The sequence below is a fragment of the Notamacropus eugenii genome, chromosome 4, assembly GCF_028372415.1.
Source record: "Notamacropus eugenii isolate mMacEug1 chromosome 4, mMacEug1.pri_v2, whole genome shotgun sequence".
NCBI classification, from domain to species: Eukaryota; Metazoa; Chordata; class Mammalia; order Diprotodontia; family Macropodidae; genus Notamacropus; species Notamacropus eugenii.
The window spans coordinates 327,107,505-327,123,859 of record NC_092875.1 but is presented as its reverse complement, the minus strand read 5'-3'; the positions used below and the strand labels follow the sequence as shown (position 1 = coordinate 327,123,859).

The window sequence follows — 16,355 nt, the reverse complement described above, 5'->3', positions numbered from 1 at the left end:
TACTCAGTTTTGCTGGGTAGGTGATTCTTGGTTTTAATACTAGTTCCTTTGACTTTTGGAATATCATATCCCAAGCCCTGTGCCAGTGTGGCCTGTGCTGGACTGCTCCTTGCCTCCTGCATGGCTAAATAGACAGTTCCATTACCTTCCAGTATGTCTTGGGCCGGAGATTTGCTTCATTCTGCCATTCTGTGGGTTCTGCAGCTCCAGAATTTGTTTAGAGTCATTTTTTTTACAGGTATTTGGCTGGGCTTGGGGGCAGCACTCTAGAAAATGTGTGTGATTACTCCACCATCTTGACCTGGCCCCCCTTACTTGATTTTCAAATCCTTTTTGAGCTCTTTCATTGCCTGAGACCATTGCATTTTTGGAGGTTTTGTGTGTAGAAGCCTTGACTTTGATGTCTTCCTCTGATAGTATGCTTTATTCTTCCTCACCCAAAAGGATGGAAGGAAAATATCTTTTCACCAAGAAAGTAACCTCCTATAATCTTATTTTTTCCCCCTTTTTAGGCATTTTCCCAGCCAGTTACTTGACTTTTGAGTCATTTGTCAAGTGGGGAGATATACTCTAGGAACCTGTAAGTTCTCAGTTCCTCCAAGTTCCTCAGTCTCCTCTTCCTGGCACAATCAAGGGAAAGTAGTTTACTCCTCTCCTGGCCTGCACTCTGGTCTGGGAGCAACTACAAGCATTCTTTTCTGCCCTGGAACTACGAGTAGGATTCCCTCTCCAGAGCCTCCACCAGCTGCACCATGCCAGTGCTCCTCTTCAAATCAGGACAGTCACTCAGGACTGAGGCCCAGTTTGGTCACTTGATTCCCCCAGCGTCTTTAGGTCAAGCGCTCCAAAAATGGACACTGCTGCTTCAGTGGCTGCCACAGTCCTGGAGCCAGACTGCACACCCCTGTCACCCAGGTGAAAAAGCTTTCTCACTGACCTTTGAAGCTATCTTTGGCATTTGTGGGTTGAGAAATCTGAAAGCTGCAGCTGCTACTCATGATTCCATGCCCTGAAGCCTGCTCTAGTCCTTTCCTTGGCATGTGGCCCCAGATGGTCTGTGCTCTGCTCTGAGTCCAGTGCAATAGACCTTTACTATCGGCCTTCCAGGCTATCTTGGGCTGGAAATCTCTTTCACTCTATCATTTTGAGGCTTTAGCTGCTCTAAAATTTGTTTAGTGTCATTTTTATAGGTATTTCATGGGCTACGGGGGGAGAGCTAGAGCTAGGTCCCTCTTACTTCTCCATCATCCTGGTTCCATCAAAAAGGGACTCGAGACATAGATTTTCTGAAATAGATAATATGTGAATTTGTTGTTGTTGTTACTCTGATTATTGTTTTTTATAAGGGAGGAACTGAGTCATGACAGAGGAGAAAAGGGCTAGTAGTGATAGTGATGCAAAAACAAAAAAGAAAAAAGTGTCAATGAAATGTTTTTTAAACTGCATAGAAAAAAAGAGAATAAAGCTCAGAGGAGGACAAATAAAATCTTTAGAGCTCTATAACTAAAGTATAGGCTTTACTATTGGCTTTAAAATAAGTTTATTTTTGAGATATATGATTTTATGGGGTTTATTATGAGAGTTACAGCTTCATATGCAATCCTCTTTTTCTGTTCTTCGTATGTGGAAATGTTCATATGTGTTGATGCTTGAATAACATTTTTTTTAAAAAAGTTAAAATCCCAGGGAAGAGGAATTTCTTACCCTGTCTCAATTTAACTAAAGGGAAAAGAGTATGTTTTCAGTTCAATTTCCACATTTTAGAAAGGACAGTAATGTACTAAAACATGGGGTAAAGAAGGTGAACAGGTTCATGAGGGCTGGTTCACAAAGTCATGCCATGTAAGGATTGGATGAAGGAACTAGACTGAGGAAGAGAAGATTTAGAGGACAGAAGATAAATGTCTTTAAGTATTTTAAGGACTCTCATGTAGAAGAAAAATTAGACTTGTTCATCTTGGCTCCAAAGGACAGAACTAAGAGAAATAGATGAAAATTGCAGTGGCTGATTTTGGCCTTATAGAAAGCAAAAAGTTCTTAACAGTTAGAATGGCCTAAAATTGGATGACTCGGGGTAATGACTTCCAAATAACTGGAGGTTTTTAAGGAAAACCTGGGTAACTACCTGTTGAAGATCTTAGAATTTCAGAGTTATAAAGGACCTCAGAGTCTTTCTAGTCTAATTTTGTATGAACAAGAACCCTCTCTCCAACATACCTGACAAAGTATCTAGCCTTTACTTGAAAGCTTTAGTGTAGAGGAATCCACTACCATTTTTGAAGACGGCATTCTTGTTCTTCAGATTTCCCTTTTTAATTACAATGTTTATTGCATTGTAGTCTAAAGACTGAGTATTTAATATTTCTTCTTTTAAGCATTTGCTTATGACTAATTTATGTCCCAGATTTGGTCAGTTTTTGTAAAGGTGCCATGAAAAACATAAAAATAGATATATTCTTTATGATGCCTATTCAGCAATTACCAAAGGTCGACTATATCTAATTTTTCTAAAATTATCTTCAGGTCCTTAACTTCTTGTTAATCCTTCTACAAGGTTTATCTAGGTCTGCAAAAGTCACAACGAAGTCCCTAATGATTTTTTACTGCCTAGTTCTCTCTAGGATTGACTAACTTTTCTTTTAATTATTAAATGTTATATCATTTGTTCATATATATTTGGTACTGACATTATTTCCTTATCTGTGGTTTCTTCAAGTATCCTCTACTTTCCCTTCTTATCTCTTTTAATTCTTTCTGTTTCTATTGTTACTTTGTCTGAGATCATGATTGTCATCCCTCCTTTTTTATTTCGCCGAGGCTTAGTAGATTCGATTCCAAGTCTTCATTTAAACTCTGGGTAAACTTCATGTTTTAAATGTTTCTTCTAAATGATATATTATTGAGTTTTGTTTTTTGCCCTGTTCTGCCACCCTTCTCTATTATTGGTGAGTTAATGCCATTTACGTTCAGGATTATTACTATCAGTTTTGATTTTCTCTCTATTATATATTATTATAGTGTTTTATGTCTTTGACTTATATCCCCTTCCAACCTTTACAAAGTAAATGAAGGCAGGGAAAGAGCGAGACAAAAATCAAAATTAATACTCTATAGCTGTTACACAAACCTCTCCTTCTGAGGTCACTTCTCAATCTGAGATTCTAAGATTATGATTTTCCACATCTCCCTCACCACAGAGGAAGCAACATTGGGAGAGAACAGTGCATCCCTGACATCCTAGATGAGGGAGAGGAAATGCCATCTTACTTCAGCATCCCAAGAGGAGTCTGTAATGCTGAGACAAAGAGAGGGAGAGAGAGGAAGGAAAGATTCAATGATAGCTATGAATATTGAGATATTGATTCCTCCCACCTAGGGCATTCTCTCTCTCTCTCTCTCTCTCTCTCTCTCTCTCTCTTTTAACATCCACACTAATGAAACTGATCTCAATCTCCCTTACACATACCATGCTCATTCCAATTTTAAGCTTTTGCTTAAACAAGCTTCAACTAGCTTCAAACCTGATCCTCCTCCTTCTTTTCTCTTCTCATTCCATCTCTCTGTCTGTCTCTTTTCTCTCTCATTCTCTCCCTCCCTTCCTCTCTCTTTCTACAACCCCCCCCCTCCACACACACACACACTGTGTATGTACTCCATACTCCTTGTAATTTCTGTGCTGTGTTGTCTGTTCACTGTTCCTTTTCTTGCTCCTGCCTGCTCTCTTGAGAGCAGATTGTGTTTTCTACATCTGGTAGCATAGTGCTGAGGTACCTAATAAATACTGCCTATTTGATAACTTGAGAGCTCCCCTTAATAGCGCATCAAGACAATTCAATTCAATGATCATTTATTGACACCTACTATGTGCCTGGCAGTTTGACACAGTAGATAGAGTGCTGACCCTGGAGTCAGGAAGACCTAAATTCAAATTTAGCCTCAGACACAAACTAGTTATGTGACACTTAACCCTGTTTTCCTCAGTTTCCTCATCTATAAAACAAAATGGAGAAGGAAATGACAAACACTTCAGTATCTTTGCCAAGAAAACACCAAATGGGGTTACAAAAAGTCAGACACAAGTGAAAAATGACTATAACATGCATCTGGCACTATACTAGACACATGCAAAGACCAAAATGAAGTCTCTACCCTCAAGGAGCTTACATCCAAAGTTATGAGAATAATGGGGATGCTAACAACTAGGGAGAATCAGGAAAAGCCTCATGCAGGTGACAGCACTTAAACCAGATCTCTAAAGGTGCAAAGGATTCCAGAGGAGAAGGTAAGGAGAGAGACCATTCTAGGCATAGAGGACAGCGTGTGCAAAAGATGGAAACAGGAGATGGAATGGTGTCTGTACTGAACAGCAAAAAGGCCAGGAGATGGACCATAAAGGGTATGGAGGGAAACAATATGAAACCAGCCAGGAAAGATAAGTTGGAACCAGATTGAGAGTGACTTGAAGTGCCAAGCAGAGAAGTTTGTATTTTATCACAGAAACAGTAGGGAGTCACTCATGTTTCTTGACCAGGAGAGTGGCATGGCCAGACCTATGCTTTAGGAATATCAGTTTGGCAACTGTGGATACTAAATTAGATAGAAGAAAGGCTATAACTAGAAAAATCACTTTGGAGGTTATTGCAATAGTCTAGATGAGAGAGAATGAAAGCCTGGCGCAGGATGGTGACCATGTGAGTAGAGAAAGGGTTGAATGTGGGAGATCTCATGGAGAGATAATTGACCAGTTTTGGCAGCTGAGTGAATGTGGGAGATTAGAGAGAGGATTGAAAATGCTCTCCCTCACTTCCCAGTGCTCATCTACATTCTACCCACACTTATTCCATGACGCATTCCTGGACCGCTCCATCCCATATTGATCCCTGCTACCTCTCAACTCCTATAGCACTTAATGAATTGTACAGTTTCTGCAAGTCTCTGAATTTCAGGCTTTCAAAAACTGCCAGCAAGATGACCTAATCATGCTCATATGCGCATCCTGAGTGCAGAGCTACTTAATGAATGAATGTTTTTTGATTGATTCATTCATCAAACATGAAGCCTTGGTAACCTTGGACTAGAGTGATAACTGTGAAATCAAGTGTAATCTCATTGGTGGTAGCCCCACTTTAGTCATCCTACTGAAAACCTTACAAATGTTAGGACTAGAGAAGGAGTGAGCATGTGGTGGGCAAGGAAAGTACACAACAGTGAGGAAACCTGGGTTCTAGTCAGAGACAATAGAGTAGATAGAAAGAGTATAGAAAGAGTGCTGAATTTGAAATCAGAAGTACTAGGCTTAAATCTTAGCTTTTACCAACTCTGCGACTTTGGGTAAGTCATTAAACTCTCTGAGTTTTCTCATTTATAAGATATGAAGGCGGGATTGGTGGATCTCTGAAGTTCCTTCCTGCTCTAAATCTGTGACCCTGTTTAATTTCTCTTTTGGAGCACACACACACACACACACACACACACACACACACACACACACACTTTTTACTATTAATGCAATCCATAGACAAGTCATTGTATCTTTCAAGGTTTCCATTTCCTCATCTGTAAAATTCTGTTGTTATTCAATCTTGTCCGACTCTTCATGACCCCATTTGGAGATTTCTTTGCCATTTCCTTCCCCAGTCCATTTTATAGATGAGGAAACTGCGACCAACAGTTAAGTGACTTACCTAAGATCACACAACTAATAAGTATTTCAGGTAGATTTTGAACTCAGGTCTTCCTGACTCCAGCTCTGTCTACTGTGCCATCTAGCTGCCCATCTATAAAATGAGGAATAATAAATAATACTTACCCTTCCCCAGGGAAGGAAGTTGAATAAAATGATTCTGAGGCTCCTCACAGTTCTAAGATCTATGATTTTACATATTTTTTTCTTTTTAAACCAAAATACCACCTTATATACAGTGTTTAGTCCCTGATCTATGTTCTGCTCTTTGTATGTCTATTCAGTCTTGCCATAAGAAATGGGAAGTCAGGGCCTGAGTGATTTGGGTTCTTATCTTATAGATTTGATAGCTGATCATTCAGAATTTACCAACTTATGCTGTGAGCATTTCAAGAGCATAAAATGCTCCTATAATAAATACAACGTTGGTGCAGTGAAGGCTGCATTCTAACCTCTGGAATCTTCTATTAGCTGACAATGTTTTGTTAGTACAATGGAAAAGCTATATCTCTAATGACCACCTTGAGTCACTGTTAAGTTGTTGAACAGCTTTCTGAATCATCAAATAAATAAGCAGTTATGGCAAGTTTAGATTTAGTGTGAAGAACATGGTGGCAAATTCTAATATACCTGATATATCTTTTAAAAATCTGTGATCCATGGCGGTTAGATATATAGGATCTCTAATAACCAGAATTTTGAATTAACCAGCACCCTGGATTATCCAATCATATTGGCTAACAAAGAGTTTAGTGTATTTCTCCCTTGTTCACTGGCTGATTTTCTTTTATTCCAGTCTCATTTCTAGGAGGCTCTAGTCCTGTGGACTTGTGTTGATTTTGACCCTGAGTGCCAAACATCAAACTGTGTGAGCCATTGAAGACTGTAGGCAGCTAGCCAGAACTTCTACGTTCTATAAATTTTTCTGTTTCTGTACTTTTTAATTGTCCTTTCCCCTTAGTTTATAGTAAAAGTTCCTTTCTAAAAACTTCCACTTTGTCTCAACTGGACTGAGGGGGAAAGGAGTTGTCCAGACTGCTATAAAGACAAAGTGGTGAGGCAAATCCCTGGTGACTCAGTAGCTGTTTCACACTGCAGATAAATTTGAAATTCTCAGAGGGTAGAGCTATAAGGGTTCTTAGAGATCATCTAGTTCAACCAAGGGGCAGCTATTAATTAAATCCTATCATTTCTCATATGAAGAAAATGAGACCACCCATAGAGGTGGGGTGTCTCACTAAGGTCATACAGCTAAATGCCCAGACCCCTCATTCCTGATCTAGCATTCTTCCTACCTTACCACCATTGACCATATGTCAAGAGGAATTGGAAAAAGGGGGAAGAATAAATATTCTGAGGCCAGTCAGTACTTGCCTAACTATGCCTGAGAGAAACAACATTTCCATTTGGAGCTCCTCAAAATTTACTGAGGCCTCAGTCTCTTCTAGGGCTCATATAAATTTGAAAGGAAAGAAAACATGACAACAGTATCCAGCAGTGGAAATTATAGATGAGTATTAATGGAGTTCTTGATTGAAGAAAACCTTGGAAATCTGCCAAAGTATGAGTGTTCCTCTTGGCCTGTTGATGGTGCCAGGCTTGGATGACTCAAAAGCAATCACCGTTAACTATACTGGACCTGGCTGTCCTCTGCGGAGAATGGAGAAGAGCAGTGAAGTCTTTGTCACAGAAGACCACATTGGAAAGTGAGGAGGCTCCTTGTCATGTTGCTTCTTTCCAGAAAAAAACTGGTGAAAATGCATCCTCTCCCATAATACTACCTTCTTTGCTCAAAAACAAACAATAGCTCTCTTTTGCCTTCAGAATAAAGTCTAAATGTAACTTCATGTTCAAAGCCCACCATAATCTGGACTCACCCTAATGCTTTAACTTTCTCTCCCAACTGCTTTCTTGAGTGAACTCCTTAATTTACTCCAATTGGCTCTTTCATATTCTTTGCTTATGCTATTTTACCCCCCTTGAATGCCTTTGTCTTTCCTTGCTTCTCTCTGTTTATTCTTCCTTCAAAGCGTGGTTCAAATCACATACTACCTCTACAAAGTCTTCCCTGACCAAATCTAGCCTAGCTGTCACTGCTTTCTCTCCTTGCTCTCAATGTAAGCCCTTTCATAGTCTGTCCACTCATTTGGCACTCACAGTAACTTGTACAGCCATCTAACTGATTCATGTAGGAACTATATCTTCCCAATAAGTCTGTTAGTTCTGCTTTTCCCTGATCACTCCTCTACCCCAACAGAACTGGATATTTAGTTGAGATTCAACAAACATACTTTTTAAATGAATGGAAATAGGTGACTAGGTTTGGTGATGCAACTTGACAGACCATTCAAAAATGTATTAAAATGGTGAGGGGAAAAAAACAGAACCACAAAACCAAGTGAGGGTATTCTAGCCCTGGGCAAACATCTGCTGTCCTATCTCAGAGATGTGAGGGCCTCCAATATATGAACTCCTGAACAAAAAGCTCTGAAAGAATGTTAACCTGGTCACTGAACCTAGAGAGTGATTTAGCATCTGGAGGCTAGCACAAGAGAGTTCAGAGTTAAATTAGAAATTCAGACCATGAGCAAACGTTGGCATCTTTGTTCTTGGTATGAGTTCATGACCACCACCTGTGCAGGGGAATTTTCTCAGAAACCCAGCCAAGGCCTATCTCTATGAGAACAGGGCCAAAATTAGCAATGAGATGAGTCAGATTTTCTCCCCGCTTCCCTTTCTCCTTCTTTCATTCCTCACCCCCTCACCAACCCAGTTGCAAGGTTCAAAGATCCTAAAGCACAACCCAGGAAGCAGAGGGAGCAGATCATGCCAATAACCAGACCAAAACTCCTAGGGTGCATGGCAGCATTTCTAACTCACTGCATCAAAGGGGAAAGCTGGGAAGCCATTTTTAGAGCTGCCACACACCCCCCCCAATAGCTGTGCAGACATGGAGGGCTACAGCCCCTCTCCTCTCAGCAGCACTCCTGAGGCCTCAGTCCACTCTGCAGAGTATTTGTTAATACATTTCATTCAGACATACAGATCTGGTGTGTGAATTTTCTACTTTCTTTTTCTTGAGACAGATGTTGGTTTGCCAAACAGTCAGTTATTTGGAAAGGTCTTTGCTACCAAATATAGGAATTAGAATTTGTGGAACAGACTGGTCAAGTCTTCTGCTTTTAAAACCTCTGGAATTCAAAGAAAGAGCTGTCTCTAAAATTACTGCAGAGAGTAGCCTTCTTTTACCAAGTTAATAATGAGGGATTTTCCCTCACAAAGGATGAGATGTGCAAGCATTGGAGGCCAGGTTCTAAGACAGATGGTCTTTCCATGAGAGATGATCCTTCTGAAGCATTACCAATACAAGGATGATCAGATTCACATACTCACATCTCATGTTCTGCTCCTGGGAGGTTTGTGAACTCCATAGGATCTTAGCACTGGGAGAGACTATAGGGTTCTTCAGTGATCCCTAGGGTATTGCTACCACAAAGCATTTGACCAAAGCTCCACGTTTTTATTTTAAAATCACCACGACATCACCCCAACGTGATTGTCACAACAATCTTTTAAGCAGGCAGAGCAGGATCATGAACCTCATTTTCTTGAAAGCAGGACTTAACCTGAAATACAAGGTTGTTGCATGGACTGCTAATCACCACATCTCAGGAACAGAAATCTAGATCAAGCTCAGCTGATACCATTCTGAGAAATAGTAATGAGCTAGATCTGATATTGTAGTGGAATGAAGGTCTAGGGGGCACAATCCAGATGGATACTCACACATACCAAAATTATTATTCAATTAATCAATCAATAAGCATTTATTAAGCATTTACTGTATACCAGGTACTACTCTAAATGGGTTACAAAGCAAATGGGGCAAGTCTGGAATTATTCCTTAGGAAGATTAACTTGGCAGCAGCAAGAAACACAGATGGGAAAGAGGGACTCACAAGGAGGCTATTAAACTAACTGCAGCAATAAGTGGTGAGAACCTGCTTGTGTAGTTGGAAGGCGGCAGATTTGAGAGACAGCTGTAGAGTCAACAAAACTTAGCAACTGATTGGGTTTGGGGAGACCCCTCTGTTCTTCCTTCTCTTTCATCCCACCCATTGCCAATGTGTTGCTAAGCCCTGCTGATCTTATCACTTTGAGGGATGGGCTCAAGAGTACAGGCAAAGAGGTTGGTTAGCCTTAGCAAGGAATAGTGAAGGAGATTCAGGCCTCCCAGTCTCTTCTGATCATTCCCCACTGACCGCTCCTTGGATGTTTCACATTAAGTAATTTCACTACTCCAGACCATTCTAACCCACTCTTCTCTCCCCACATCAGCTTCATGCTCATCATTCACCCTTGGTCATACACCAAGAGTGTTTCTGCTTCCTAAAAGTCCTAAATATTATCAAAGGACTGTCATTCCTACCCCAGATGCTACTACATCCTTAAGAACTATGCAGAAATCTTTTCTAGAAAGGAAGGAAGAAGGGAGGGAGGAAAAGAAGGAAGGAAGGGAGTAAGGCAGGGAGGAAGGGATGGAGGAAGGCAGGGAGGGAGGGAGGGAGGAAGGAAGAAAAGGAGGGAGGGAGGAAACAGGCATCTATATAGCATCTACTATGTGCTTGTCTCTGTACTAAATGCTTTACAAATATGATTTCATTCACTCTTCACAGCAACATTGCAAAGTAGGTGCTGCTGTTATTATCACCATTTTATAGTTGAGGAAACTGAAGCAAGTAATTTGCCCAAGGTCACACAATTAGAAAGTATTTGAGGCCAAATTTGAACTCATCTTCCTGACTCTGGGAACAGCATTCTATCCATTGCATCACTGAGCTGCCCAGCCACTTTTTTCCATCCCTGACCTAAAAGATCCCAGGTCCTAACACATAGCAAATTAGTGGTGGACCCAAAATTAGAACTCAGGTCTCCTGAGTCTAGTCTAGTGCTGTCCATTTTATTGTGCAGATATTCACATCTTTCTATTTCTTTTTTCCTTTCTTCTGAACCATGCCCACATCTACAACCCAACTCTACCTCCACAATGAAGCAGGAGACAGAATTTCTCTCAAAAAATGCCTTCTGCTCCCTTTTGCTGGTGCACAGATACTTCTGTTGGGTGCAGGTGGCATCACAGCCATAGATCACGATGAAGATGCTGGCATCCGTCCCCGCAGCAAAGACATCACTGGTATAGATGGTTATCTCATAGGGAATATCTAGAGGGTAGAGGTCAGAGAACTCAAGTGAAAAAGTAGCCAGGAGGGTCCAAAACTAGAAAGGAATTTAAAGATGGAGAATCTCATGTTAGGTTTGGGCCTGGGAAAATGGGTGTGAAATAGGTGGAGCTTGTCCTCAGTTGCCCTTCCTACCCCAACTACTTTTGGGTCCTTTTGGTGCCCTTTCTCTGAGGGATTGGGCAGCTAGAGGGTTCAGTAGATAGACTGGAGTCAGAAAGACCTGAGTTGACACTAGCTAGATGACCATGGGCAAGTCTCTTAATCTTGGAGGCCTCAGTTCCTCATCTGTAAAATGGGGAAGGAAATGTCAGACAACTCTAGTATCTTTGCCAAGAAAACCCCAAGCTGGGTCCTGAAGTGTCAGACATGACTAAAAAACAAACAAACAAACAAAACTACTTAATTTAGCCTGACTTGTGTAACCATCAATATGCTCTTGTGATGTTTGGTTCCCATTTCAACTTTCCTGTCCAATATCTTGTCTTCTCTGTGCCTTTCAAGATGACAAATAGGGAATAAATTATCTATGGCAATGTGCTAATGGGAGAATATCTTGTGGTTCAGTGTCATAGGATCAGAGCTCCAGAGTTAGATGGGACCTCAGAGGTCATCTAATTAGCCCCCTCATTTTACAGATGAGTTCCCCCATTCAAGGATTGCTCAAGTTCAGGCAGGTCCTAAGTGTCAGAGGTGGGATTTGAACCCAAGTCTTCTAACATACAAGGCAGTATTCCTTCTACTATGTGCACAGTGCCTGGCACATAGTAGGTGTTTAATAAATGTCAATTGATTAATAGATTTGCCCAAGAAGAGAGTGGCAGAGCTGAGAACGGAACTTAGGTCCTCTGACTCTTAGTCTAGAGTTCTCTGGGCAGATGTTGTCCTGAATTTTTTTCTAAACTTCTGTTTAATTTGTGTAGTCTTGCCAACCCATCCCCCCCCAAAAAAGACACATACACATACATATTCATACAGAGAGAGAGAAAATTTTATAAGGGCAAGGGCCATATCATTTCTCTTGGCTCTTTTACTGGGCCTAGTATAGTGCCAGATACCCAGGAAGTACACTAAAACTCATTAATTCATTTAAGTGTGGTTTGTAGAAAGAGAACTGGATTTGGAATCAGAAGACAGAGGTCTGAACTGCTGCTTTCTGTGTGACCCCAAGCAAATCTCTGAACCTCTCTGATCCCCAATTTCCACATCTATAAAATATGGGTAATGATATTGGTTCTGTCTATCTTACTATGAGGAAATTACTTTATAAACTTTAAAGTGATAGAGAAATATGACTTATTAATACTACTAATATTTTTACTATTAGTACTGTTGTTGTTGGATTCAGTGCCTGGCCTTGAGTCTAGATGAGTTTTCTCCAAAATGGGGGCTATGGTCTCTAGGAGGAAGGAGACCTTGCTCCAGGGGGACATGGTGTGTCAACAAGAGCTTGATCACATGATCAACCAGTCAGAGGGAAGGTATGGACGGTTTATTTTCTGCACTTCATGTCTTATTCCATTCTATTTCCCCTAAAACTCATTCCTCTTCCAAAATTTCCTGACCCTGTCAGGGACACCACCACCTTTCTAGTCATCCAGATTCACAACCTCAATTCTTCACTCACATTTCACCTCATTTAGCTCATCTGTTGCCAAACCTTCTACCTTCATAACATCTTTCCTAGACATCCCTTTCTCTCTACTCACAAAGCTGCAATCCTGGCATCTCTTCCCTGGACTATTGAAATGGCCTTCTAATTATTCTCCTTGCCTCAAGGTTCCTCCCCTCTTCAACCCTCCCGCACATAGCCACCAGAGTGATATTCCAGAAGCAGAGGCCTGACTGTTGCCCGCCACCACCCCCTGCCTTTCCCAATTCAATATACTTCAATGGTGCCCTATTATCTCTAGCATCAAATATAAACTCCTCAGTCATTTGAGGCCATGGCCTTAAGGTCTGGCCCCAGATTACCTTTCCTGCCTCATTATACATTTCTCCCCTTCGTGCACTCTGTAGTCAGCCAAATTGGCTTTTTTGCTGCTTCTCAAACTTATATAAAAACACAACTAAAATAGCCAAACATGAATAGGAAATTAAGATATGATACCATCTATTAAGCCCAGCCACATAAAGCAAGAGGAATGATTTTATACTGAAAACTTTTTGCCAGGTTGAAACCAATGACAATGCACATTTTCATGATATTTTTACATTGTGTGTGATGAATAAATACATGCTAAGAAACATGGATCCTGCTGAAAAGATGCTATCCTTACTGCTGGGGATAACCTGCTATTTGATTATTGTATTATATATCTTGATTTTTATTTTTTTGAATTTTATTTATTTCATTCTGAATTTAAGAAATAGAGCATTTCCATAACAGAATAGAAAAGGGGTGATTGTACATGAAATTGTAAATCTATTATGTACAACTTGCTGTTCTTTTAATATATAATTATATAAAATATAGAATAGTTTTAATATTCTTTTAATATACAATAAAGTTGTCATGTAACTTTAAAGCGCCTTTAAAATAAAGAATCCATCTATTTGGCTGCTTACATTGATGAAATGGACTGAAAAGTTCATCACTAACATTTTATTGATACCCTGGAACATACACAAAGATTCTAAAAAAAGAAATGACAATGAATCACATTGTTCTAAAACACAAAAAGTATTATTTGTAGTGTTAAATATAAAATTTAAAGATACTGTTTATTCCACGTTTATTTTATCCTTTCTTAATTTCTGTTTTTCTGGATCTTTTATAATATGCCTGATGTATTTGCATAATAGTACATTATACAGTTTAGAAATTAAAATACACAGATACTGGAGGTGCACATTTCAAAATATTTTCCTGAAGTCATGGATGATGAAATGTTTGGAGACCACTAGCCTGGACTATTACAAGAGCCTATTACTAAACTATCTGTGAATCTGAATTGTGAACAACTCCTGATTTTGAAGTAGACCTCTCCCAGTTACAAGAAGACTAGAGGATAAAGCTCAAGATATAGTTCTCAAAATATAATGTGGGGTGTCTTGACGATCTCTTAGACCTGTTCAGTGATTCAGTAAGATCAAAGCTATTTTCATAATAATATCAAGATATTTTAATTGCCATAGGGTAATAGCAATAGATAACATCCACACAAACAAAAGCTCTTTAAGATGGTCCTCAATAATTTTTAACAGTATAAAGTGGTCCTAAGACCCAAAAGTTTGAGAGACAGAGAAAGACAAAGACAGATAGAGACAGAGGGAGACAGAGACAGAGGGAGACAGAGAAACACGTCAGAGAAACAGACAGAGGCTGGGACAAAGGTGGAGAGACAGAGACATTTGGAGGCTGAAGCAGCCCCCTAGCTCCTGGATCTTGAAAAGTTGAGTCTTTCTTGTGACTGCTTTGGCAGATCTGCTTTGGCAGATGTGTTAAGAAGAATGAAAGATAAATGGATATTTTTAATACCAAGCCAGAAGCAACAATCTTAAAGGATAGACAGTAAAAACTCCTGTTTTATGAAGTCTGGACTCTCCTAAAGGAGGAAGTCAGAAGCATATCAATGAAACAAGCATTCTAAGGGTTACCTTTGAGAGCCACAAAATTTCCTTCTCCCTTTCTATTTTTCCCTCTACCCATTCCCTTGTCTCTTGACAAGCCAACTGATTTTCCCATTCTCAAAGGCTATAGTCAATGGGGTTTTTTCTTTCCTGTACTCCCCAGGACTTTTACACATTTGCCTGTGTCAACTGGTCTGTCCTACATCATGAGTCCCAGTATTCAGGGCCAAGTTGACTTAATTTTCTCTATTTGGGGCCTAGGCATGACATTGAACAGATTGAAATTTTGTCTAGGTTTAGGTTTAGTCTAGAGAAAATTTTGATGTTCTCTTTTACCCAGGAATCCTGAGGGTCTTTCCCTCCCAGTTGATTTATTTATTTGTTTATTTATTTTTATTAAAAGGGGCCATCCCTCAAGTCACTACCCAGGAAGCTTATTCACTGAATGGGTATATCTCACTCAAAGTGAGAATGTGGGCCATTTCCAGTCATCCTGATGAATATGAGGCATCTGGACCCAGAGGGCTCAGGAGAAGAAAGTGAGGTTGGTGACCTTGCACAGCTCTCCCTCACTCAAATCAAAGTCAGCTGCAAGTTATGTTATCATCTTGATGTCATGGTCCTCTTCAAGAACGAAGGACAAACACAACCACAGACTTATCCCTGAACTACTGCTTTGACTTTCTTCTTGTGCTTCTAGGCTCAAATCTCTCACTCCAGTCCAGCCTCCACTCAGCTGCTACAGTGACCTTCCTAAAGCACAAGAGTGACCATGCCATCTCTCTACTCAATAAATTCTCTATTGCCTACAGGTCCGAGTAAAAAACATCTCTTCTTGGCATTTAAAACCCTTTATAACTCTGTCCTTTTCTATCTTTCTAGTTTTCTTTAGTCCCCCTCTATATGCTTTATGATTCAGCAACACTTGTCTAACTGTAAATCACACAACACCATCTCCCGACAGTTTCTTTTTGTTAAAATATCCCCAATGCCTAGAATATTCTCGCTCTTCACCTCTGCATAGTATTTCCCCAGGTATTCTTCAGGAGTCACCTTAAATCTTATCCTTCTTCGGGCCTTTCCCAGTTCCTCCTTCTTACCCCACACCCCAGTTGTGCCTTTCCTCAGAGATTGCTTTCCTCATGAGAATGTGAGTTCTTTCAAGGAAGAAACCAGATTTTTTTGCCTTTCTTTATAAACTCAGCATATGCCACAGTTCCTGGCACACAGTAGGTGCTTAGTAAATGGCTGCTGACATTGTTGACCAACTAATGAATTTCCCCTCACTGGCAGCCTTCAAATGATCACTTGTCAAGTATGTTATAGGGAGTGATTCTTGCTCAGGTACAGATTAGACTAGATGCCTTCTAGGTCCCTTCTAACACTGAAGGCCTATGATCCTATGAATCTTTTTCAATTTCTTCCTCATCCTAAGCACCAGGAGAATTTCTTATACTGGACAAGTAAGCAAGTGAATTATATCCAAAGTAGTGCTAATAAGTGGAATGAAAATTGATGGGTGAGCCTAGAGATGATTTTGTTGTCATTGAATCATTTTTCAGTTGTATCTGACTCTTTGTGACCCCATTTGGGGTTTTCTTGGCAAAGATACTGGAATGGTTTTTCATTTCCTTCTTCAGTTTGTTTACAGATGAGGAAACTGAGACAAACAGGGTTAAGTGACTTGCCCAAGGTCACACAGTTAGGAAGTGTTGGAGACCAGATTTGAACTCACAAAGATGAGTCTTCCTGACTCTAGGCCCTGTGCTCTATCAACTGCACCATCTAGCTATCCTTATATTTTTACCGTTTTAGCATTCTCAGAGTGCTTTTATTTAGATCAACTACTTTGATGTTTA

General features: G+C 40.1%; 1 protein-coding gene across 1 annotated transcript in view; it reads right to left on the bottom strand.

Moving 5' to 3' along the window:
* The window catches only part of LOXHD1 (lipoxygenase homology PLAT domains 1), a 283,771-nt gene that overhangs the window by 106,680 nt on the left and 160,736 nt on the right, over nt 1-16,355 (bottom strand). The window contains exon 26 of the mRNA XM_072605219.1: nt 10,724-10,905. Within this exon, the coding sequence (XP_072461320.1) occupies nt 10,724-10,905 (182 nt within the window). The remainder of the gene's footprint in view (nt 1-10,723; nt 10,906-16,355) is intronic.